This window comes from Myxocyprinus asiaticus, chromosome 43 (genome assembly GCF_019703515.2).
Source record: "Myxocyprinus asiaticus isolate MX2 ecotype Aquarium Trade chromosome 43, UBuf_Myxa_2, whole genome shotgun sequence".
Classification (NCBI taxonomy): Eukaryota; Metazoa; Chordata; class Actinopteri; order Cypriniformes; family Catostomidae; genus Myxocyprinus; species Myxocyprinus asiaticus.
This window is the reverse complement of record NC_059386.1, coordinates 28,394,983-28,419,191: the sequence shown is the minus strand read 5'-3', so window position 1 is coordinate 28,419,191 and position 24,209 is coordinate 28,394,983. Positions and strand designations below refer to the sequence as shown.

The 24,209-nt window shown below is 38.0% G+C and overlaps 1 protein-coding gene across 3 annotated transcripts in view; it reads right to left on the bottom strand.

Annotated features, from left to right (window-relative positions):
• The window catches only part of LOC127434038 (RNA-binding protein Musashi homolog 2-like), a 267,544-nt gene extending 243,642 nt beyond the window's left edge, over nucleotides 1-23,902 (bottom strand). For 2 of the 3 annotated variants that reach the window (XM_051686472.1, XM_051686474.1), the window contains exons 1-5: nucleotides 23,707-23,902; nucleotides 23,436-23,476; nucleotides 23,045-23,126; nucleotides 21,491-21,575; nucleotides 15,269-15,310 (exon numbers count right to left, since the gene is read on the bottom strand). In XM_051686472.1, coding sequence (XP_051542432.1) covers nucleotides 15,269-15,310; nucleotides 21,491-21,575; nucleotides 23,045-23,126; nucleotides 23,436-23,476; nucleotides 23,707-23,768 — 312 coding nt within the window. In that variant the 5' untranslated portion in view covers nucleotides 23,769-23,902. The remainder of the gene's footprint in view (nucleotides 1-15,268; nucleotides 15,311-21,490; nucleotides 21,576-23,044; nucleotides 23,127-23,435; nucleotides 23,477-23,706) is intronic. The other variant, XM_051686473.1, reaches the window with a different exon arrangement.
• Between the last annotated feature and the right edge of the window lie 307 nt (nucleotides 23,903-24,209).

Sequence of the window (24,209 nt, the reverse complement as noted above, 5' to 3'; positions counted from 1 at the left end):
GAAGCACTGGCCCAACCGGGCCAGTAGAAAAAATTCTTAGCCCTGAGAGCGTTAGCGTCTTATTAGACCAGGATGTACATTTAAACCATTCAAAAAGGCCTCTTATGATACTGCTAAAATAGGATGACAAACTTTCACCACAAATTGATGTTAGTTGATTAAACTGCATGACGATGCCCAGATGGAATCTCACATTTTCTGCACTTATAGAGTGCAACAGTGCCCACCTACTTTTTCAGACTTCTTGATTCTGATTCATTTTTTCAATAGGTATTTCATAAAACCCTTTATTAAGGAGCCATGAACCAAACCAACCAGCTCCAAGGTGAATTATATGACAAACTTTGATTTTAAGCAACAACAAAATATTTTTTTTTTTATTTGAAAATCAGTCAGAAAGACAAAAGGTACAACACACATACTGTATGTACAAGTGTACATAATGTCTTTTATGATGGCACGAGAACTACAATACCAAGAAGCATTTTGAAATAAATGACTATTTATTTAAAGTTGCTGACTATAAGTACAAAACAATATATTTTAAGTTTATCTCAAAATATTCAGATATATATGAATATATAAGTAGTTTGAAAGTGTAGGAAGATTGACTCGGTTGCGTCAATCGCAGGGCATCACAGAAGTGGGCGGTCGCTGCTGGGCTCTTTTGCCGCAGTTTGTTTGCAGCGATTCTCTGATTGGTGGATTGTGGGTAGTGTATTTCCTTACCAGGAATTCCAATTTTAAAAAAACATTTAGTTTAAATAATGCAGATTGAAGGCTTCAACAGATTCAAAAATCATCTATTAACAACCTCGGAGCTCACAGTAAGTCTGTCTTTAAAGGTTTATAGGTTATCATTACTAATTATTTCTCATTGCTATGCAGTGGTTAAGGTATTCTGAGTATTTGTTAAGGGGCTTTCACATGATCGGCAGTTGCTTTGATACATTCATTCCAGAAAGTAAGAGAGGACTTGCTTATGTTGGTCTTCAGATGTTCTTTGTGTATTTAAATTAGTTCAAGAACTGAGGTCTCTAGATGCTCGGAAACAATAAGGTAAATATTTATGAATAAAATATACATTTTTAATAAATAGAAAAGTTTTTAATTATTTCTTGTTGCTTTGTAATCTTAAAAACAACATTACGGAGGCAAAAACGTGTGGAAAATCACACTGGTGTAATGTTGGAACTGTGATTGCAAAGATAGGCTTGGCATTTATGCAAACTGCCAGGTAATCACTGGATGGCACTTCAAAAGGTAAGAGGCAATGGGGTCAAAGTTGAAATTGTTACCAGGGGTAATGATGATACTGATGTTTCACTCCATACAGTTCAATGTATTGGGCAACGCTGTCATGTGTGTTACTATGTAGATGTTATAGGTGGTTGCTTACTAGCTAAAGCCAATAAAAGTCAACCCCCAAGTCTCTATGGTATTCTGGTCCCTAGATATGGCTCGGATCCCTCCTTCCATTTAGTCTAAGTCTTATCCTGTTTTATTGTCAACCAGGTGAAAATAACAGCACACATTTAAAATCCACAAAAGCACAGCTGTGAGAATCACTGCAGACTCTCAGGAAGTAGCCCAAGAGAGTTTGCTAAATAATTCAACATTGGTCATTCTGCTAAACTTAGAAATACAGTCTAACACAATATCTTAAATCTGCACCTCCACAGGCAACATTTTACTGTTGAAAAGTGAGTGACTGTAGGTCTATGACATAAAACTGAAAAAACATGTGTTTTGTGTCATACCACTACAGTCACTCTTCCACAATCCACATTTTTCATCAGAAACTACCACACACTTCACCCTGACCCCCCACCACTCGACTATATGGCTGGGAATTACCACATACCTCCCAATTCAATATTACAACAATATTTCCTAGCCGATTCGATATGTATTGTGATATTGCGATTCTGCGAGTATTGCGATTTGATGTTTTGAAATAAAAAAGTTGTTCCTTTCTTTTTCTTAGAAAGAAATGAAGAACAGTTGTGTCTGAAATTACATTTGTTTTCACTCTTTAATATAGGCTATAATTTGCAGGTAAAAGGTAGGGATGTGGCCAAATGTAGGATGTGCAAAACTACCAATTTAAAGGGGTCATGTAATGAGGAATAATATTCTCTTGATATTTTGACATATAAGAGGTCACTCTACTATAAAAACATACTGTAAATTCAAAAACTCAAAACTTAATCCCCAACGCAATAAAACCATTTATTGAAAACAAGCAGCCAACACACCCCGTTCTCTACTTCCATGACAAGTCTACGTCACTTGGGGTACTCATTAATTCAAGACGGCCTCTACAGCAACATCATCAATGCCTATTTTAAAATCATCGCACCCATGGCCCAGCCCACTGGTGCTCACTTGGCTCGTAAACAGAGACAGAGAGAAAGACAAAAGGCCTGTGGCCTCACTACTCATGAACACGAAAGGGGACTCATCTGGACTATTTTTAATTATTTTTGCATACAAACATGTACTACACACAGATGTCTTTGACTATTGTCATCTCTCTGGCATGCTTCGAAAAGACGCAGTGTCAAGTTTCAACTCTGAAGAGAAGATGTGTTTAATCAGCTGTTGTGACTCCTGTTGTTTTGTTGCTTAAACTTTTCAACAAACTGTTCTTTCACCTATCAGCGCTATTTTTAATTGTTGGTGTATGCAAAACGCACAAGATGGACGTCTTTGTCCGTTTTGATTCCAGCGATGTGCACCTCAGTGCAGGATGATAATCTGGATGTGTGCGTCTTGTGAAGCAGTCATAAAACGAGTCTATGCCAAGGAATTGTCATTGAAGGATATGGGACAGTTAAAAACACTACTGGACTTGATCAAAGACTTAAGTAAACAGTTCCATTCATTAATATTTCAAATGTCATGATGCTGACGCGCTGTGCACACCGGGTGCATCCGTTGACGCAGCGCGACGCAACGGCTTGAGGCTGTCTACACCGGGTGCGTAGACACAAACTTTCTGAAACATGTCTGTGTGTTGTTGGCATTAGTAGCGCCAGTGCAAAATGGAACGGGACATCTGTTTGTTTACTGTTGGAGTAATGCGCCGCAACAGACGCTTCCATGGTAGACAGCATCACTGATTGTAGCGTCCGGTGTAGACAGGGTGTGAGTGTTAACAGTTGTGCCTGAGATGAATAGTGTAATATACTCAGATGTGTGTTGTGTAAACAGTGAAATGTACATTTCTAGTGTTTTAGTGCCTGTTTATTCTCTTCCGACTGATTTTTGAAAATGGCTGAATTTGAGGGGCTGCACGCTGTTAGCCAATCATAACAGAGGGCGTTTACACTGAAGTTTAAAGGAGGAACTGAGGCAAAACTCGAGCTTTTCAAAAAGATGGTCAGAGAAAGGGTAAAAAATTATCATATATTAAAAAATTATGCCTGTTTTGGTGAAGAAAAAAAACTTTACTAACATTATCAGTGGACCTCAGAGAAGATAATATAAAAAAATAAAAAATAAAAAAAAATAAAAAAAAGAGCATTTCTTGACCCCTTTAAAATTACCAATCGACCAGTCAGTGCATTGTCTGAGCTAGGCGACTAGTTAGTGCCTAGGAATCCATGTACAAGGCTGCATTATATCTATTTGTATTCAACAAATAAAATAGGCTATACAATATATCATTTTAACTTATCAAACACATTTTTTTATTTTAGAATATAAAATATAACATATTAGTGCCCGACCAACATATCGGTCAGCCGATATTAGCCTTTCACCGATATATCGGTATCGGCGTATATTTTACCGATATGCACCGATATGAAAACTTTTTTTCAGAACATATAATGCAGAAAACAATGCTTAGGATTGGTGTCATAGCGTAGTTTGTTCAGTAGAGCGCTCCGACTCCATTGTTTACAGAGCTGACTCTGAAATGAACAGTGGCTCTGCAGACAGGGCGGAGTTGAGCTGTGTCTCTGTAAGTTAACTAGTTTGTGAAATACATACTGAAAACTTAATAAACAATGACCCCATCATTTTCCCTTTTCAATATAACTAATATAACATTAACCTTGTCCCTGACAACCATGTCACTCATGTCTGTTTGCTGTTAGCCAGCTATAGTCAGTGCAGTCAGTAATGATTGAAAGGTAAACATCAGAGCATCTTTTTGCAGCTCAGCAGACAACGGTGCAGTGGTGGATTGTGTCTGATGAGTGTTGATTTCATGCTATGTTGTTACCTAGTTGGTGAGACACAATGCTGGAAAGTAAAATAAACAATGTCCGTCTTTTACTCTCCGTGACAATGAGCTTATAGCTAACTAGCTAATCACGTAGCTACTTTCATTGTTGTCAGCTGAGTGGAAGCTAATGAGTAAACATGTATTCACCAAACTGTTTTGTTCAGGATTCAGTTTGGTACCCCCTTCAACTGAACAATTCCAATCATTGCAGTTATAAAATGTAATATTTAGAAGTCTGGTTTTCCACCGTTGAAAGTTTCCCCTAAACTTGTATAGCAGAATACGTTGTAATACTGCTACTGCTGTTTATCTCTCGTCTCGGCAGTATTAATATAGTCAGCATTTGACTGATACTAAACAGTACTGATGTTTATTTAGCTATTTATTTTATTTGTATGTATTCTTTATTTTAATGGTCAGCATTTGACTGATACTAAACAGTACTGATTATTTAGCTATTTATTTTATTTTTTATTTATTCTTTATTTTAATGGACAGCATTTGACTGATACTAAACAATACTGATGTTTATTTAGCTATTTATTTTATTTTTATTTATTCTTTATTTTAATGGTCAGCATTTGACTGATACTTAACAGTACGGATGTTTATTTATTTTATTTTTATTTATTCTTTATTTAAATGGTCAGCATTTGACTGATACTAAACAGTACTGATGTTTATTTAGCTATTTATTTTATTTTTATTTAAATGGTCAGCATTTGACTGATACTTAACAGTACTGATGTTTATTTATTTTATTTTTATTTATTCTTTATTTAAATGGTCAGCATTTGACTGATACTAAACAGTACTGATGTTTATTTAGCCATTTATTTTATATTTATTTATTCTTTATTTTATTGGTCAGCATTTGACTGATACTAAACAGCAATACTGATGTTTATTTAGCTATTTTTTATTTTTATTTATTCTTTATTTATACGGTCAGCAATTGACTTATACTAAACACAGTACTGATGTTTATTAAGCTATTTATTGTATTTTTATTTATTCTTTATTTTCTTAGTGTTCATTTCTAGAAATTTGTTGACAATGTAAAATAATAATGTCAAAAATTCTTTGATAAAAATATTTAAGAAAGCAGCCTTCTGGAGTACCTCTGCATAGTCATATCGGTGAAAAATCGGTGAAAAATCCACATAGAAAAGGTCTGTTTTCATTTCAGCTCAAAACTGTTATATATCGGCCACCATATCGGTAATCGGTGAATTGTCCCTCTCTAAAAATCAGTATCAGTCAGGCTCTATAACATAAATATACAGTATTACCATAGGCTATTACTATTATCATAATGATCATTTTGTAACATACAAATGGAGGCTAAAGAGTAAGCTTGTTCATGAAACATTTCTGGGGCTCTACTGAATTATGACACACATGACAATTCACCTGTAGTCCCAATGTCGTTGCATGTTATTTGCATATGCATCCTGAGATAGTCTGAGATACTATGCAGCGTTCTCATAGACAACACTATTCTTACAAATTTCTCCCAGATGACTGACAGAGAAAAAAAGCGAGAACTCACAATTTTCCCGTATTCCACAAGACACAATCCCGTTGCGCGCATTGGCGCCAAAGTGCAAATGAACTTCTGAAAACAAAAGCAATCAGACATGCGCATCGCCGGCATTCCTTTAGTCTTTTCTTCAAAATAAAATCAGGTGCGATTCCTCAAGCATGCGTCTTTGATGTCTAGCGGCATTTCATGTCGACAGTGGCGGGTAAATGTGCAAAATCACCCACCACAGTGCATAAATACCCTGGCTGTTAGATTGTAAATATTGCAGGAGCGCGACATGTATTTTACGGCATCCAACAGTTTGATGAGCCTCAACTATTTATTAAAGCAGTGTCAGACAGAATAACTTATGACAAATAGTCTCCACAACACCTCTCAAATTTACTTTTGGATTATGTATAATAACAGGACCATTGATCACAGCAGAGGATTTTCACATCCGACAGTGAACAAACGGCGCTTTGATGGCTGTAGCAGCGGTGCGTTAAAGGAATGAATGTAAAGAATTAGAGAGACAAAACTTCTCAGAGAAAAACTGTTACATGGAACTCTGCACAAATTTAGCATCCTATAATTTATCTATTAATCATTGTTGCATTAAGATGAACATGTATTTATTTATTTTTATTATTAAATTAAAACAAATCTATTTTTCATCAGGGAGACTATTTTAAAACAGTTTGGCTCAAGAATCGAGATTTGTAACAGAATCTATTTTTTTTTCCAGCCCTACAAACTGTGTCCATTACAAACTTTTTCACTATGAATTGAGAGTGAGGTATGCCGATACTGTGATCTCATCAGCTCAGCACTGACTGATTGAATTTTCCCTCCCAATGATCCTGGCTGGCTTTGCCATATATTGGATTGTTTCTTGTTTTCTGCGAAAAGTCGATGGGTGTCCTGTCTGCTTTGCAGGGCCATTTTAAAAAGTGCATTTTTTTTCTTAAACCCACACATGGCAGACACTCACTGCTCTACTTTAGGTTATTTTCTGCTTTTAAGATGGGAACAAAATTGAGAGCTTCAGCTGAGTTGAGAAACTGCAACATCACAAATGTACAACTAAATCCCATTCCATTCAGAGACAGGGCTAACCACATGATTACTCAGAAAGAGAGAGTTGATGAGAGAAATAGAGGTGAGCAGTCCTTTCCTGGTGCCTTTGATGGCAGACTTATAAAGGAAAACAGCAAAAATCAGGAAAGTTGCTCAAAAACTTCATCCCTTCACTTTGGGAAAGGCATATGTGCGCCTGTGTGGCAGAGTGCGTGTCTGTGTGTGTCATGACTGAAAGCATAGTGGTGGCATTCCTTTAGTCTTTAGTTAAATCTTGCCTTGTTGTAGTCATGCTTAAAGAGACTGTTCATCTAAAAAATTTAATTTGGTCATCATTTACTCACCCTCATGGTGTTACAAATCTGTAAGACTTTTTTTTCCTTCCGTGTAAAAACAAGGAGATGCAGAATGATAGCCTCAGACACCACTCACTGTCATTGTATGGAAAACAGATGGAATAAAAATGAATTGTGACCTTGTGTGTTCCACAAAAGATAGGAAGTCATACGTGTTTCGCAAGACACTCATCCCCAAGTTGCTCTAGGGGGACGTTCCCCATTATGAGCATACTGGAAGTCAGTTTGGATAAAAGTGCCTGATAAATGCCTATGAATGTACTACTTACTAAAGCAGATCAAAGATTCTGTGCCATTGCTGAATAAAGCCTACAGTGCCACAGCACAGTTGTGAGGTTGCTGTCTAACTGCACGTGATGAGAAAGAAAGATTGGGAACTGGCAAATAAAAGACAACAAACAAATGACACTATTTTGCACTGTCCTCTATGACTGCACACAATAGCATCCATGCTGTGTAGTCAGACTATAGAACGGATGACAACTCTTATGAGTCTGCACTCCTTAAATTTTTCAAAAAGATTTTTAAATGAGTTTCAATGTCAGGAGCAACAGAGAATGGCCAGACTGGTTCGAGCTGACAGAAAGGCTACGGTAACTCAGATATCCACTCTGTACAATTATAGTGAGCAGAATAGCATCTCAGAATGCACAACACATCGAACCCTGAGGCGAATGGGCTACAAAAGCTGAAGACCACATCAGGTTTCACTTCTGTCAGCCAAGAACAGAAAGCTGAGGCTGCAGTGGGCACAGACTCACCAAAACTGGACAGTTAAAGACCGGAAAAACATAGCCTGGTCTGATGAATCTCGATTTCAGCTGAGGTACACAGATTGTAGGCCCACTGCAGCTTTAGCTTTCTGTTCTTGGCTCAAAGAACCTCAAGGTTCAATGTGTTGTGCATTCTGAGATGCTATTCTGCTCACTACAATTGTACAGAGTGGATATCTGAGTTACCTTAGCCTTTCTGTCAGCTCAAACCAGAAAGGGGTGTACATGGTCTGCAACAATCTGTAGGTAGGTGGTACATGTCAAAGTAACATCCACATGAATGCCAGGACCCAAGGTTTCCCAGCAGAACATTGCCCAGAGCATCACACTGCCTCCGCCAGCCTACCTTCTTCCCAAAGTGCACCCTGTTGCCATCTCTTCCCCAGGTAAACGATGCACATGCACCCGGCCGTCCACATTATCTAAAAGAAAACGTGATTCATCAGACCAGGACACTTTCTTCCATTGCACCATGGTCCAGTTCTGACGCTCACGTGCCCATTTTAGGCACTTACGGCGGTGGACAGGAGTCAGCATGGGCACTCTGACAGGTCTGCGGCTGCAATGCACTGTGTGTTCTGACACCTTTCTATCATGGCCAGCATTAAGTTTTTCAGCAATTTGTGCTACAGAAGCTCTTCTGTTGGATCGGACCAGACGGGCTAGCCTTCGCTCCCCACGCGCATCAATGAGCCTTGGGCGCCCATGACCCTGTCGCCGGTTCACCGGTTGTCCTTCCTTGGAACACTTTTGGTAGGTACTAACCACTGCATACAGGGAACACCCCACAACACCTGCCGTTTTAGAAATGCTCTGACCCAGTCATTTAGCCATCACAATTTGGCCCTTGTAAAAGTCACTCAGATCCTTACACTTGCCATCATTCCTGCTTCCAACACATGAAATTCAAGAACTGACTGTTCACTTGCTGCCTAATATATCCCCACCCCTTGAAAGGTGCAACTGTAACGAGATAATCAATGTTATATATTATATATACACACACACACACACACACACACAGTTGTGCTCAAAAGTTTGCATACCCTTGGAGAATTGGTAATATATGTACCATTTTTTAAAGAAAACATGAGTGAGCAGGCAAAACACATTTATTTCTTATGGGACTCATATTCAACTGTAGGTTATAACAGAATGGCACAATCATAAAACAAAACATGGCAACAAAGAAAAAAATGAAATGACCCCTGTTCAAAAGTCTGCATTCCCTTAGTTCTTAATAATGCGTATTGCCCCCTTTTGCATCAATGACAGCGTGCAGTCTTTTGTAATAGTTGTCTATGAGGCCCCAAATTCTTGCAGGTGGTATAGCTGCCCATTCGTCTTGGCAAAATGCCTCCAGGTCATGCAAAGTCTTTGGTCGTCTTGCATGAACCGCACGTTTGAGATCTCCCCAGAGTGGCTCGATGATATTAAGGTCAGGAGACTGTGATGGCCACTCCAGAACCTTCACCTTTTTCTGCTGTAACCACTGGAGGGTCAACTTGGCCTTGTGCTTAGGGTCATTTTCATGCTGGGAAGTCCAAGAGCGTCCCATGCGCAGCTTCTGATAACATGCTGCATTCATCTTGCCATCAATTTTCACAAGATTCCCCGTGCCTTTAGAGCTCACACACCCCCAAAACATCAGTGAGCCACCACCATGCTTCACAGTGGGGATGGTATTCTTTTCACCATAGGCCTTGTTGACCCCTCTCCAAACATAGCGCTTATGGCTGTGACCATAAAGCTCTATTTTGGTCTCCTCACTCCAAATTACAGTGTGCCAGAAGCTGTGAGGCATGTCAAGGTGTTGTCGGGCATATTGTAACCGGGCTTTTTTGTGGCACTGGCACAGTAAAGGCTTCTTTCTGGCAACTCGACCATGCAGCTCATTTTTGTTCAATTATCGTCGTATTGTGCTCCTTGAAACAACCACACCGTCTTTTTCCAGAGCAGCCTGTATTTCTCCTGAGGTTACCTGTAGGTTTTCCTTTGTATCCCGAACAATTCTTCTGGTAGTTGTGGCTGAAATCTTTCTTGGTCTACCTGACCTTGGCTTGGTATCAAGAGATCCCAGAATTTTCCACTTCATAATAAGTGATTGAACAGTACTGACTGGCATTTTCAAGGCTTTGGATAACTTTTATATCCTTTTCCATCTTTATAAAGTTCCATTACCTTGTTACGCAGGTCTTTTGACAGTTCTTTTCTGCTCCCCATGGCTCAGTATCTAGCTTGGTCAGTGCATCCATGTGAGAGCTAACAAACTCATTGACTATTTATACACAGACACTAATTGCAATTTAGAAAGCCACAGGTATGGGAAATAAGCCTTTAATTGCCATTTAAACCTGTGTGTGTCACCTTGTGTGTCTGTAACAAGGCCAAACATTCAAGGGTATGTAAACTTTTGATCAGGGCCATTTGGGTGATTTCTGTTATCATTATGATTTAAAAAGGAGCCAAACAACTATGTGATAATAAATGGCTTCATATGATCACTATCCTTAAAAGACTTTCAAAATCAATGCCAAAATTTCACAATTTCTGCCAGGGTATGCAAACTTCCGAGTACAACTGATATATACACACACAGTTGTGCTCAGAAGTTTGCATACCCTGGCAGAAATTGTGAAATATATATATATATGTATACATATATACAGTATATATATACATATACACACACACTGTATATTCAGCTCTGGAAAAAATTAAGAGACCACTGCAAAATTATCAATTCTCTGGATTTACTGTTTATAGGTATGTGTAAAATGAAATTTTTTGTTTTATTCTATAAAGTACTGACGACATTTCTCCCAAATTCTAAATAAAAATATTGTCATTTAGAGCATTTATTTGCAGAAAATGACAACTGATCAAAATAAAAAAGATGAAGTGTTTTCGAGACCTCGAACAATGCAAAGGTCATATTCATTTTTAAACAACACAATACTAAGGTTTTAACTTAGGAAGAGTTCAGAAATCAATATTTGGTGGATAACCCTGATTTTCAATCACAGCTTTCATGTGTCTTGGCATTCTCTCTACCAGTCTTTCACATTCACAGGCTGGAATCAGGCAGATTCGTCTTTGTGAAGGATGCATGAATCAAGCCACGTACAAGTTTATCCTGGAAGAAAACTTGCTTCCTTCTGCTCTGACAATGTTCCCCAACTCTGAGGATTGGTTTTTCCAGCAGGACAATGCACCATTGCCACACAGCCAGGTCAATCAAGGAGTGGATGGAGGAGCACCAGATCAAGACCCTGTCAAGGCCAGCCCAATTTCCAGACTTGAGCCCCATTGAAAACCTCTGAAATGTAATCAAGAGGAAGATGGATAGCCACAAGCCATCAAACAAAGCCGAGCTGCTCGAATGGCATAAAGTCATCCAACAGCAATGTGAAAGACTGGTAGAGAGCATGCCAAGACGTATGAAAGCTGTGATTGAAAATCAGGGTTATTCCACCAACTACTGATTTCTGAACTCTTCCCAAGTTAAAACATTAGTATTGTATTGTTTATAAATGAATATGAATTTGTTTTCTTTGCATTATTCGATGTCTGAAAACACTGCATCTTTTTTGTTATTTTGACCAGTTGTAATTTTCTGCAAATAAATGCTCTAAATGACAATATTTTTATTTGGAATCTGGGAGAAATTATGTCAGTACTTACAAATAAAATGAAAATTTTCATTTTACTCAAACACATACCTATAAACAGTAAATCCAGAGAATTTATAATTTTGTAGTAGTCTCTTAATTTTTTCCAGAGCTGCATATACAGATAGATGGTATAACATAAATGGAAGTATGGGAATTATGTTGTGACTAAACAAAATTCAAAATAAATCAAAACTGTGTTATATTTTAGCATCTTCAAAGTAGTCACCCTTTGCCTAGAATTTGCAGACATGTACTCTTGGCATTTTCTCAACCAACTTCTTGAGGTATCACCCTGGGATGCTTTCTAAACAGTATTGAAGGAGTTCCCATCTATGTTGGGCACTTAATGGCTGCTTTTCTTTATTATTTGGTCCAAGTCATCAATTTCAAAAACTTATTTTTTTAAATTACATTTTAGTTTTATAATGAAATAAATTAATCTGGTGGCACAATTATATTTTTGTCTACAAAACTAATTAAAAATGTAAGCATACGCCTTCAGATCAAAAGATTTTTTAAGATCATGAGAAACATTTCAGTCAAGTGTTTCAAAACTTTTGACCGGTAGTGTGTATATATCAGTGGTATCGGCCGATCACAGTGTTCAAATATCGGTGATCATATTGACCTCAAATTTCCTGATTGGTGCACCAATAACTGGACTCCATCATTGACAAAGCTAGGAACTTTTCTCATAGTTAGGGACGTATCTGCTCTGAACTGGATGGCTGTCTCATATAAGCTCTGGCATTCAGGGACGTCTCAAAACGGAATGGCCGTTCTCAATGACTACATGCTAATGATGCAGGAAAACATTAATCACGCTGGTCACCTCTTCTGAAGAGACTTGTGACTAGCTCTCATTTCCATAGCAAGCTTTCAAAGCTCTTTTCATGACACAAGAGGCTACAGTCCCAGTAGCAATTAAAATCATGTCGAGACATGCCAGGATCTGTTGTGATATCACAGCACAACACAACAGCAGCAACAAATATTGGATAGGAAACCATCTTGGGAGATGTCAGCAGCAATGGTCACTTTGGCCACCAATGAGATGCTCATTTCTAAGACTCTCCACGAGGAGAGGAGACACAGTAGCTGGTAAAACTCATGAGTGTAGTGTAAATTACATCACTGGTGACATCATCAGGGAACCAATTCAGTTGCTCAAAAGTCTTGTTAAAAGTCACCACATCCATTCTTAACTCTCAATGTAAACAAATCATAGATTTCATCTCACCATCTCACTCTTACAGACCTAACACAGAGAAATAAACATGAGCACTACTGTTCAGCCAGTGTGTATTCAAGATGTGTGACAAGAATGATTAGCTGGCTGCTTACGGTCTAAAATCAATTTTACATGTACAAAAAAAAATCCTATGCAATGCCAATAGATCTGCCTTAATCATACTGCCTTAAGATCCTTTCAAATCCACATTCTCTGCTTCACACTAAAATAAATATAGCTCCTGCACTGATGAGCTTCGCTTTCCGTTTACTAGGACTGGGTACAAATATTGATTTTCCGATGCATCTCGATCTTCATTCGAACAATCTTGATATTGATTCTTATATCCCAAGATCAGTCTTTTACTATATGCACAACTCTCTACAATGTCAGTAAATCACTCGCATACGAGACCAAATTTCACGTTATGCGACTAAAAATGTCTGTGATTAGCCACTGGCTGGTATTGAGTAATATTGTTCAGAAGAAGTTCCTTTCACTGCATACTGAGAGCAACTCGTTCCGTGTCAAGTCGAGATCCCGCAATCCATTTGTCATGGAGTCTCTTTTTATATCCTTTCTGTTCCTTACAGTCAACTGTTGATCAAAAACAACAAAACAAACATTTAATTCTAATCATGAAGAGCACAGATGAGGTAAATAAGCCATTCGATTCCTCTCTCATTAATATGCGCTCATTCACATACGCTCTCTACTGAACTGCCCGTTTTATTAAAGAGACGGTACTGATTTTTCACACGTGTTCTACAAATCAATGTAAATTCTTGCAAATAATATAAACTATAAATATGTAACAAAATATAATATATGCAATATAATTTCATATTAATTGATGGAATAAATGGATTTTTACATTTTTAAATAGCAAAAACATGAATAAAACGATGAAAAACAAGTAAAATAATTTGTAAAATTAATATTTTCGTAATGTAGGCTACCTATTCCAAAGGTCCCCTGTATAATAAACAACATTATCTGAAAGATAATTTCTTCCATATGTAAGCAAAATGGACATTATAACTGAAATCTTTGGAACACTCTCAGGAGGCTATTTCCATTCATGACAATGCAGCTCCTATCTACTTGAATGGGGAAACACCAGAATCTCATAAACGGTTGGTCAAGATTATAATCAAAGAACATATTTCAAATCAGCAATAAAATCTGACGACACTGAGATCATAAATTGTGCTTCGTTACCTCAAATAATGTAAAAAAAAAAAAAAAAAAATTCCCGGCTTGCATAGCTAATGCACATGCGCGTACTCGTGTTGATTCACAGGCGATATCTGTATCTAAAAGGTGATCGGCTTTTTTACCTGTAAGGCGGGACTTCCTTTCTACATCTGTTGATCATTGGGTGTTCCAATTTCTCCCATTCATTTTAATAGAAGTGGCCAGTCTCTGCTCAGTAGTCTCTGAATATACCCATATGAATCGAAATCGGAATCGAATTGATTCGAGAGCTTATGAATCGCAACATCTTTATCAATACTCAGCCCTACCGTTTACTCATAAAAACAACAGTAGTATACATTAATTTTATCTATCTCTGTGGTATAAAAAAATAAAAAACAGAAATGATGCCAAGGTACAAGAAAGAGAAACCTGTACTTGTCTCCCTGAAATTGACAATTCAGTTCTCATAAACTGTCGTCTGCTGGGGGGGTCATATTGTTTTAGGAGGTACAGAGAAAACAAAAAATAACAACGCTGCCTTAAGAGCAAATATGTATTTTCTTTGTTTCAGCAGGAATCTAGGGACCTGCAGTGGGGAAAATGTCTGAGCTGTTTTTGAAGTTCTAAGAGAAAAGGTTAAGAGACCAAAACTGGCAAATAAAGAAAAAAAATCTGTCTGGAAATTTGGGAAATGTATGCCAATAGTCTTTGAAGACATGTCCCGGATTTGACATGTTTATCCTCCGTCTGAAGCCTGAGCCATTCAACAACAACAACAACAAAAACCCATCTGCGAGTCACTCAAACCAGGAAAAATCTATTATCAATCTTAGCTTGTTTTGGGACCAAAAGAAGAACTTGCCAGAGTGGACGGCACTTGGGCAAAAGCTCTGAGCTTTAGACCAATTTAAAGAATAAAAGAGGAAGAACTGCCTTAGCACAGAAGATAGGGACACAAAGACACCTAATCACAGCAAGATCCACAAATCCTTGCAAATAAATTGTGATGGACACAGGCATCACTGACTGCAAACATATAGTACTGTAGGTATCCCACTATGTAATTATAATTTCTGTCCAGGATCAAACCTTAAAAGGCACAAGTTTGCACCACAAGTGCTAAAATGACATTTCTATGCAGTGCAAACAAGACAGTGATGACGGCATCAAGCTACATTTTCTCAAAACTGACCTTAGGTAGAGCGCGTCGAGGAAAGGCGACCTTAGGATCAATCTGTGCAGAAAAAAGAGAGAAAGAGAGAGGATAATAAGAGAGGAAGAGTCATATTTTCAAGGAATGTTCCAAGTTTAATACAAGTTGTACTCCAGATTCTATCGATTACCCCAGAAAATAAATGACTCGTCCATCAGTTTGTAAAGACAAGCAAAAATCACATTTATAGTAAAACACTTACAACAGAAGTCTATAGGCCAATGCATTCCATTGGGTTAAAAATCAGATATGTGAAGCTTGTACTTTTGTTAAAGTGCTATGCATTTTTTTTTTTTTGTACAAAACAAAAATGAAATTTCAGCTGTAAAGTTGTTTAAATTGTCCTTTTAGAAATGGGATGACAACTTTTAGTTATGCGTTACCAATGTAATTTATGTGGGTGAATTGTTCTCTATGTAAACAGGACTTTACGGATAGTTACAGCATGTCTCTTTTTCCTTGCTTGTATCACACAAATGCTACAGTACAGTGTTTAATGGCTTTATATGGTCATGATAGTGTTTGGATATAATGTAAAGATTAGAAGTGAAGCGATTTTATCAATAGTTATTTAAATAGTCTTAAAAGAACATTCGGGGTTCAATTCAAGTTAAGCTCAATCGGCAGCATTTGTAGCATAATGTTCATTACCATAAAAAATTATTTCAACTCGTTCCTCCTTTTCTTTAAAAGAAAAAAAGGCAAAAATCGAGGTTGAGCACTTTCAATGGAAGTGAACAGGGCCAAAGCATTTTATTAATTCTTCTGTTAAAAATCATGTTTTATTTGAGCTGTGAAGTTGTTTATATCATAATTTTTACAGCCGTTTCAGGGTTTGTTGACATTACATCAAAAACTGGCTATAACTTTACACAGAAAAGGTTTGTAAGTGACTTTATCAGACTAAAATCATGTCAACACGCACAATGTTTATGTCATGTGGCTAAACTTTTTACTAAAACTACATATTGAGCCCATTCACTCCCATTGTAAGTGCCTCAATCTGTAACCATATTTTTTCTTTTCTTTTTTTTCTTTAAGAAAAGGAGGGTAAGTAAAAATAAATCAATATTATGCCACAAATGCTGTCGACTGAGCTTAACTTGTATTGAACCCAGAATATTCCTTTAAGATAACACATAAAATGCTCAAGTCTTGTCATGTTTAAGAGGTTTTACATTTAAAAAAACTCTCTTCCACAGAAAGGGCATTACTAACTAAATGATTTATGATTGTCAGAACTTATTTCTGTGCAGACGCCATGCCACAAATGCTGTCAAAAGAGCTTAATTTGTATCAAAATCAGAACATTCTTTTAATGCACATTAATCAATACACTCTTTCATACTTCAAGAAATCAACACCAAAAAGCTTTAGAATGAAAAATAATGAGCATGGATGGGTCATACTGGACAATGATATTAACTGTAGAGGTTAATAAGATACACATAGTTCCCATCTTTAGCTTGTCATATTGCAAATTTCAGTTTTTGTTCCATCTTACTGTTGAACTTGTGTTGAGGTATACACAGAGAAAGAATTATTAGAGAAACTATTTCATGCTTCAATGTCACACTGTCATGCCTTAGCCTTAATACAGCCTCTTATAAAGAGGAGTTTCAAACAATCTCATCCAGGCAGACGTAGTCAAGAGGAAAATCATAAACAGATCGAAATTGGGCTCTTGCAGTAAATTACTTGTCCATGTTCAGCAAGGCAAAATCTTTCGATTGTAGCAAAACACCCAGCGTAGATTTGAACATTTGCCTGAGGACTCTGCAGCATGTAAGTGTGTATTAAAGACCCAGAGCCTTTCTGAACAAAACACACACACACACACACACACACACACACACACACACACACACACAAGCGGAAACACCCTGGACATACTGTATAGCCTTTTATGTCAACTTCTATTTTCCCTTCAACCTCATCAGCACACAAAAATTATCAGCACCCATACTTTTTCTGTGTTTTCTGTGTTGGCAAAAGTATATGTTCATATGGAGATCACAAAGATCAGTGAACATGACAACGTACAGTGCGATTATTCACAGAGATGAGACACTTTTGTTTGATGAACTAAACCTTTTTCCTCATAATTCCATTTGACTGGGCCATGATTGTTATCTTCTCAAATCAGGTCAATTAGAGAGATGGATTTTGTAACACCTGGGTATGGAAACCCTCTCTGTGACGATTCATTTTAGCAATTAGCCTGAGGCTTAACCAATTCAACCTCAATTACTCCATAGAAACAAGCCCGTGTGAGCAGAAACAACATTATGCTTTGAATTTCAATCAGTACAAATTAGGAGGTTTTTTCCCATACAGCCTGCGAGCATCCTGTTCCAATGAATGAACGGACAAATGGACAACACTGTGTGTATGCTGGCCTGGCCCTGTGAAGACACTACAAGAATCTGAATAAAATTAAGTTTTAAAAATACATTATTTCAAGTTCTCCATAATCAACTTTAAATGCCAACTGTCAAAGATTTTATCTATTTGCAAATGTTGCTGTAGTCTGATAAAATTTTCAATAAATTAAGCATTTATGGGGTCATGACCTCATACTGTAGGTCATCACTAATTACACCTGTTGGTACAGTCTTAACATTTGTCAACATTAACATTTGTCTAGGACTACTAATGCTGTATAAGAGACTTTTATTTTACTAGGAAGAGCACGGTTCAGTCCAGGTCATTCAGTTAGATGACCTAATTAAAGCCATTTGAAAAAGTATAATGACCAACTTCACAGCAAGCAATAACAATCTGAAACAAACTTCAGACAACTGTTATTAGGGCAACATAGAATTTATACTAGAAGACAAGTTGTGTAAATAAAGTCTTTTGAGTGTGTTTTTTCAGATGAAGTATTTTCTGAGCCTATTCCAGCTCAGCACTAATAGTTTAATGTGTCAGTTGCCTTTTGAGTTCAGAATATAGTGAGATCTATATCCATTCCTTAGAAGAAAAAAAAAAGCCGCTTTTCCACAATCAGGCCAAACAGTTCTTAGCACGGTGAGGAACGGTTCCAGTAGCATTTCCGGTTTAGTACGGTTTGGCACAGCGTGATTACAAACCGTTTTCTGCACGGATTTCTCGCTGGTGGAATGGCTTTAGTACGTGGCGACTCACGACTGTCAATTTGCCAATGCCTAAGTATTTCATTTGTTTCTAGGTAGCTAGCAAAAGTCGTTGTGGTGAAGTAAAACATTTTGTATTAAAAAAAAAATGAATGTATGTTTGGTGTATCTTCATGATTTATGATGATGGCTTAGTACATTATTTTTCTACATGCCTTTTTTTCAGGGAGGTAGATTACGCTAGCTACCTCATTAAAAATAAAATAATATTTCATTATTTTACTCATTTAATATTTTGTCAATAAATGTCCTTTTTAGCTAGTCTGGTAACTTTTACCAGACTAGTGTCCGGTGGCATGCACTACCACTCGGCAAATAATAGTAAACCTCTCAGCTTTTTCTCTTTGCTTTCCTTTTTGCTACATGGGACATGTCTTTCCTGTGCTTTAGCACATTAAAAACAAGGGGAGTCCTAAAAACAGAAATATGCGATCATCCTCCACAGCGCACTCGCTCCAATGTACCTCTCAGGCTGTTGCCATCTGACGTATTTGTTACATACATTCAAACATCACAGTGGAAAAAGAAACCTTAACCGTGCCAGTTTCGCTACAAGAACCATTCAGCCCGATGGTAGAAAAGCGCTAAAGATTCAAAGACCAGACCAGCTTTCAGCCGAACTCTTTTACAACTGTCTTAGGAAAAGCCAAAGGCAGTGAGCTGCCTACATAGACAACAAATGAACCTGGTAGGTGCAAAAACGGTACTGATGCTGCTAGTCGACACTGGAATTACTAGTCGGTTAATATTTTTCTCCATTAAACTGTTCAACATTTTTACACATTTACGTTGGGCTTAATATTTTTACAAAGGAAGCTCTTAAATTACTGTAATGTTAATGTTACATTTTAAATACAGTAATAATACAATTACTTAAAAAAAAAAAAAAAGAAGGAGAGTATATCTGGAGCAGATATAACTGAGCAGAGTAACTGTTATTGGTTAATGTTCTTAACCATACTAGATCATATGCTAATGCACGTCGTGAAATACGCTCGACTTTTCAGTGCATTTTTTTTCTCTCGTAGATTTGACTTAGCTGTTAATTATTTTCAACAATGTCCTGACTGTTTTAATATGTTAAGTAACTTTTGGTGAATTTCATTTATGACAGGCTATTAGGGTTGCTCTATCGGTCCTGCACTATTCATTCAATTTTTTTCCTCTTCAAGAAGACATCACTCAAAATGTTTACTGTTCCCCTACACTGCACAAAAACGCCCTGCCGAGATAAAAAGCTCAAAGAAATCTGATTTCAGCTGAATACGAGTGATACACAGCACAACCCTAAAACCTTACTGCCAGTCATAATTATTCATTACCGTTAGATTTACAGACAGCGCCAGATATGCAAGCATTTCTGTGGCACAGGAGACATGGAGAGTGAAAGCAGCATGTGGTGTAGTCACTCCAGGTGTTCATGTGTCAGTTTGTGTGACATTTAAGTTTTTTTTTTTCCTATAAAGTAAACAAACTAAAGAAATCAACGCACAGCGGAGAAGAGTGTTTTTTTAGAATGCCAGCAAACTGACTAATGTAACACTACATTTCCATTATAAATGTTCACATTTTCCAACACTCTGGGGGTCATTTTTTTAAGTAGATACATTTTTTTAATCTGTTGACATCTGAAGTGAGAACGTGCAGGTTTTTTAAAAATTATTATTTCAAACTGTTTGATAGAAGTTTTATCTGGCTAATTTGTTAAAATCAGAGTATGAAATTATTATTTATTTTGCCTACCAGCCACAGTGGCAGGTGAATGGCCAATTTTACCAGCCACTTATATAATATATATATATATATATATATATAATTTTTATGTCATTTTAGAATATAAAACATAACATATAACAATATAACATTAAACACCATAGGCTATTATTATTATCATAATGGAAATTTTGCCACATACAGGCTAAAAAGTAGACAAGTACAGAAGAGAAACTTCTTGTTCAAAAACCATTTCTGAGGCTGTGAATTATGATGACAAATATGTCAATTCACCTGTAGTCCCAATATTGTTGCATGTCATATCCATATGTATCCTGAGATGGTCTGAGATCACATACAGTGCTCACAGATGACACTATTCTTGCAAACTGTTCCGAGATGACTGACTGAGAAGAAATAGTGAGAACTCACGTGTTCCGCGAGACACGCTCGCAGCGCCAAATTGCCAACGACCCTCTGAATACACAGCGAATTAGACTCGTGTATCAACGGGGTTTCTTTCGTCTGTTCTTCAAAATATCATCAAGTGTGTTTCTTCAAGTGTACATCTTTGTGTCTAATGGCATTTCTTGTCATATGTCACTCCAAGACATCTTATAGGTCCCCTGCCAGAGTAGCGGGTAGATGAGCAAAATTACCCGCCAATGCCCATGAGATACCCGCATTTGGCAGGTGCTAATTTCATACCCTGGTTAAAATACAGACGAACAAAAACAGAACTGCACAATAGGTGTGCAAATTTATTATATGAAGACATACACAACAAAACATCAAAATCCATGTGGGTGGAAAAGTGTGTCCATGTTAGTCTTAAGTGGCAGTGAAAAGAAATAGAAGGGGAAACCCAGAGATGTCCATTCAGAATGAGATCACCTGGGTTAATAGCTGTTCTCTTGGGTGATTTCTCTGATAAACAAGGAAAGGACACATTTCAGCTCAGAGTCCTTGAGTGAAAGTCAGTCTAAACACCATCTGCACAGGTGCCAAATTCATACTGCAAAACGTTTAGTTTAACGGCTGACTTCATTTGCTGCGTGTGCAAGTAGGAAAACTCACAGTCCACTCAAATCCATGAAAAAAAATTAACTTTTCAATAAAGAATACAGAAATAAACAGAGATGAGAAAGGAAATGAAAAACTCTGAGGGAGAGAAATACATCTGAATGGCATCTGTTTCACTGCAATAACTGGATTTAATATCTACATAAGCAGCTGTGGATTTCCAGCACGATGAAATATTACACAGTTAGACACATGAACAGATCAAGCTATCGTTATACTATACATATTTACGCTATAAAGTGGCACATACCGTCTTGGAGTCTAATTCGTGGTGTGGTTGAGCTAAGACTTTATCTACACTGGAAACGTCTGCAAACGTGATGAAGCCAAACCCTCTGAGGAACAAAACACAAAACACACTGAAGGTCAGGAGATAACTCCATAAACAGACAAAAAAAACAATGGCACTATGCAAAGCGCATTATGCATATTTGTAAATCCGCTCAGTCATTTATAGTACACGTATAGATCAATATATCTTCTTTTAGAAACGTTTACATTCGACCCCCACACTTTTAGAGAGGTAATCAGTGGTATTTAAGAACTCGTGCAAGATTGTGGCAGCCGTAACCCCCACCCCCGAAACACACTTTTTAAAATATTCATACACCCCTGGTATAAAGTACACACATAAAGTATAAATATATATTTCTTAATTTCCTCCAGAGAATTAATAAACCCCCATCTTTTCTATATATAGTGCACTTATCAAATGCACAATAGTGCACATAGTACAAGTGCACATATAAAGTACAAATACATAATGTGTGTACAAAGTACACATAAACGCTCATAGGGCATATGCATATAAAGTTTGTAAATTTCCTAATCTGCCCAGTCGTTTATGGCACACATATAAAGAACATAAATACACCGATCAGCCACAACATTAAAACCACCTGCCAAATACTGTGTGGGTCATGCAGCCAAATCAGCACCAACCCACATCTCAGAATAGCATTCTGAGATGATATTCTTCTCACCACAACTGTACAGAGTGGTTATCTGAGTTACCGTAGACTTTGTCAGTTCGAACCAGTCTGGCCATTCTCTGTTGGCCTCTCTAGTCAACAAGGCATTTCCGTCCACAGAACTGCCACTCACTGGATGTTTTTTGTTTTTGGCACCATTCGGAGTAAATTCTTGAGACTGTTGTGTGTGAAAATCCCAGGAGATCAGCAGTTACAGAAATACTCAAACCAGCCCATCTGGCACCAACAATCATCCATGCGATTATCTAATCAGCCAATCTTGTGGCAGCAGTGCAGTGCATAAAATCACGCAGATATGGGTCAGGAGCTTCCGTTAATGTTCACATCAACCATCAGAATTGGGAAAAAAATGTAATCTCAGTGATTTGGACCGTGGCATGATTGTTGGTGCCACATGGGCTGGTTTGAGTATTTCTGTAACTTTTACATTTCTATAAAAGCTATTCTGAGATGCGGGTTGGCATTGTTTTGGCGGCACGAGGGGGACATACACAATATTAGGCAGGTGGTTTAAATGTTGTGGCTGATCGGTGTATAGTGCATATAATAGAGCACAAAGTATGCATGTATAGTACAGCTCTATATTGTCTTATATATTTGCAAATCTACTCAGTCTTTTATAATGTGCAAACCTTTTCAGTTTATATTGCATGTTTAAAGAAGACTCTCTCTCGCTGTACAGTCCTAACTCAAATGTCAAATTCCATTATGGATCAGCTTTCTATCCTGCTCTTCTTGATCTGCCCTCAACACAACAGCAGGACAGAGTGTATTTACAGCTGAACACAGAGTCAGTAAGCAGGTGTGTTTACCTGGAGCGTTTGGTGGTGGGGTCGCGCATCACCATACATTCTCTGATCTCCCCGAATTTACTGAAATAGTCTCTAAGGCTGTCTGAACACAAACACAAGGACAAAAGGGGGTTACATCGCGTCTCCTCAGCAAGCGACGCGACAAACTTGAACGCAATCATTAAAATCAACGAAGGTCGCGCGACTGCTATTTGAACAGCTTCGTTGATTGTTATGAGAGCGTTTAAGTTTTGACGCGTCGCTCGCTCACAGTGTCAGATGCCTGGATATCACAATAACCTTGTACACAGAGTGACATACATTTCCAAACACATACGCCATACAACTCTCCGCGCGTGCAGTAGATAAAAATGAGGCAAACAACTCAAAAAACGTAATAAATTCTCCTTACCTGGTGAGGTTTGCCAGCTGAGGCCACCGATAAACATTTTACTGTAGGGAAAAAACACAGTATAAGTGAGTCCAGATGTCAAAACGGCAATTTTTCCGCGTGAATGCTGAAACACGACCTAAGAACAACTCGAGCTGAAATGAGCCGTTTGAAATGACCTGTCAATCAAACATCAGCCGAACTGCACGAGGAAGGACACTCGCTCGCTCTGAAACAGAATGAAACTCCAAACACACACACGGGCGCGAGCGCACTCGTCCTATTTTCTTACCCCGGGTCGTGTTGCGAATCATTGGGGCTTCCAGAGGTGACTTGACTCGCGTCCGCTTCCATAGCTCCAAGCCAAACCAACTCCGGACACACGCATACACACACACGCGCGCGCGCACTGCAGCCCCAGCTCAAGGAATATTACCGAACCGGGAGTGCGAGCGTCACACGTGGGATCAGCGCGCGGCTCACGCCCCGTGGAGAGGAGGAGGCGGGGCGGAAAGCGTCAACTAACCAATCCGAGTGACGCAATTCGGGGATCCCCGCCTACCGAACACGTAAAACCACGCCCCCTGTTGGTCTGCAGCAATTGTGTTTGGCAGAAACCTCAAAAGTACATCCAGGTCTTTTAATACACCTTGTAACGTTTACACATAGGCCACCTTCTATTTAAACTTAGAGGCTCACTGAACAAACGCAGTGTATAAAATTAAGTACCACTAAGTTTGAAATGCTTATCATTAACCATATGAATTATTAAATCACAAAGGAAAACAATATCCT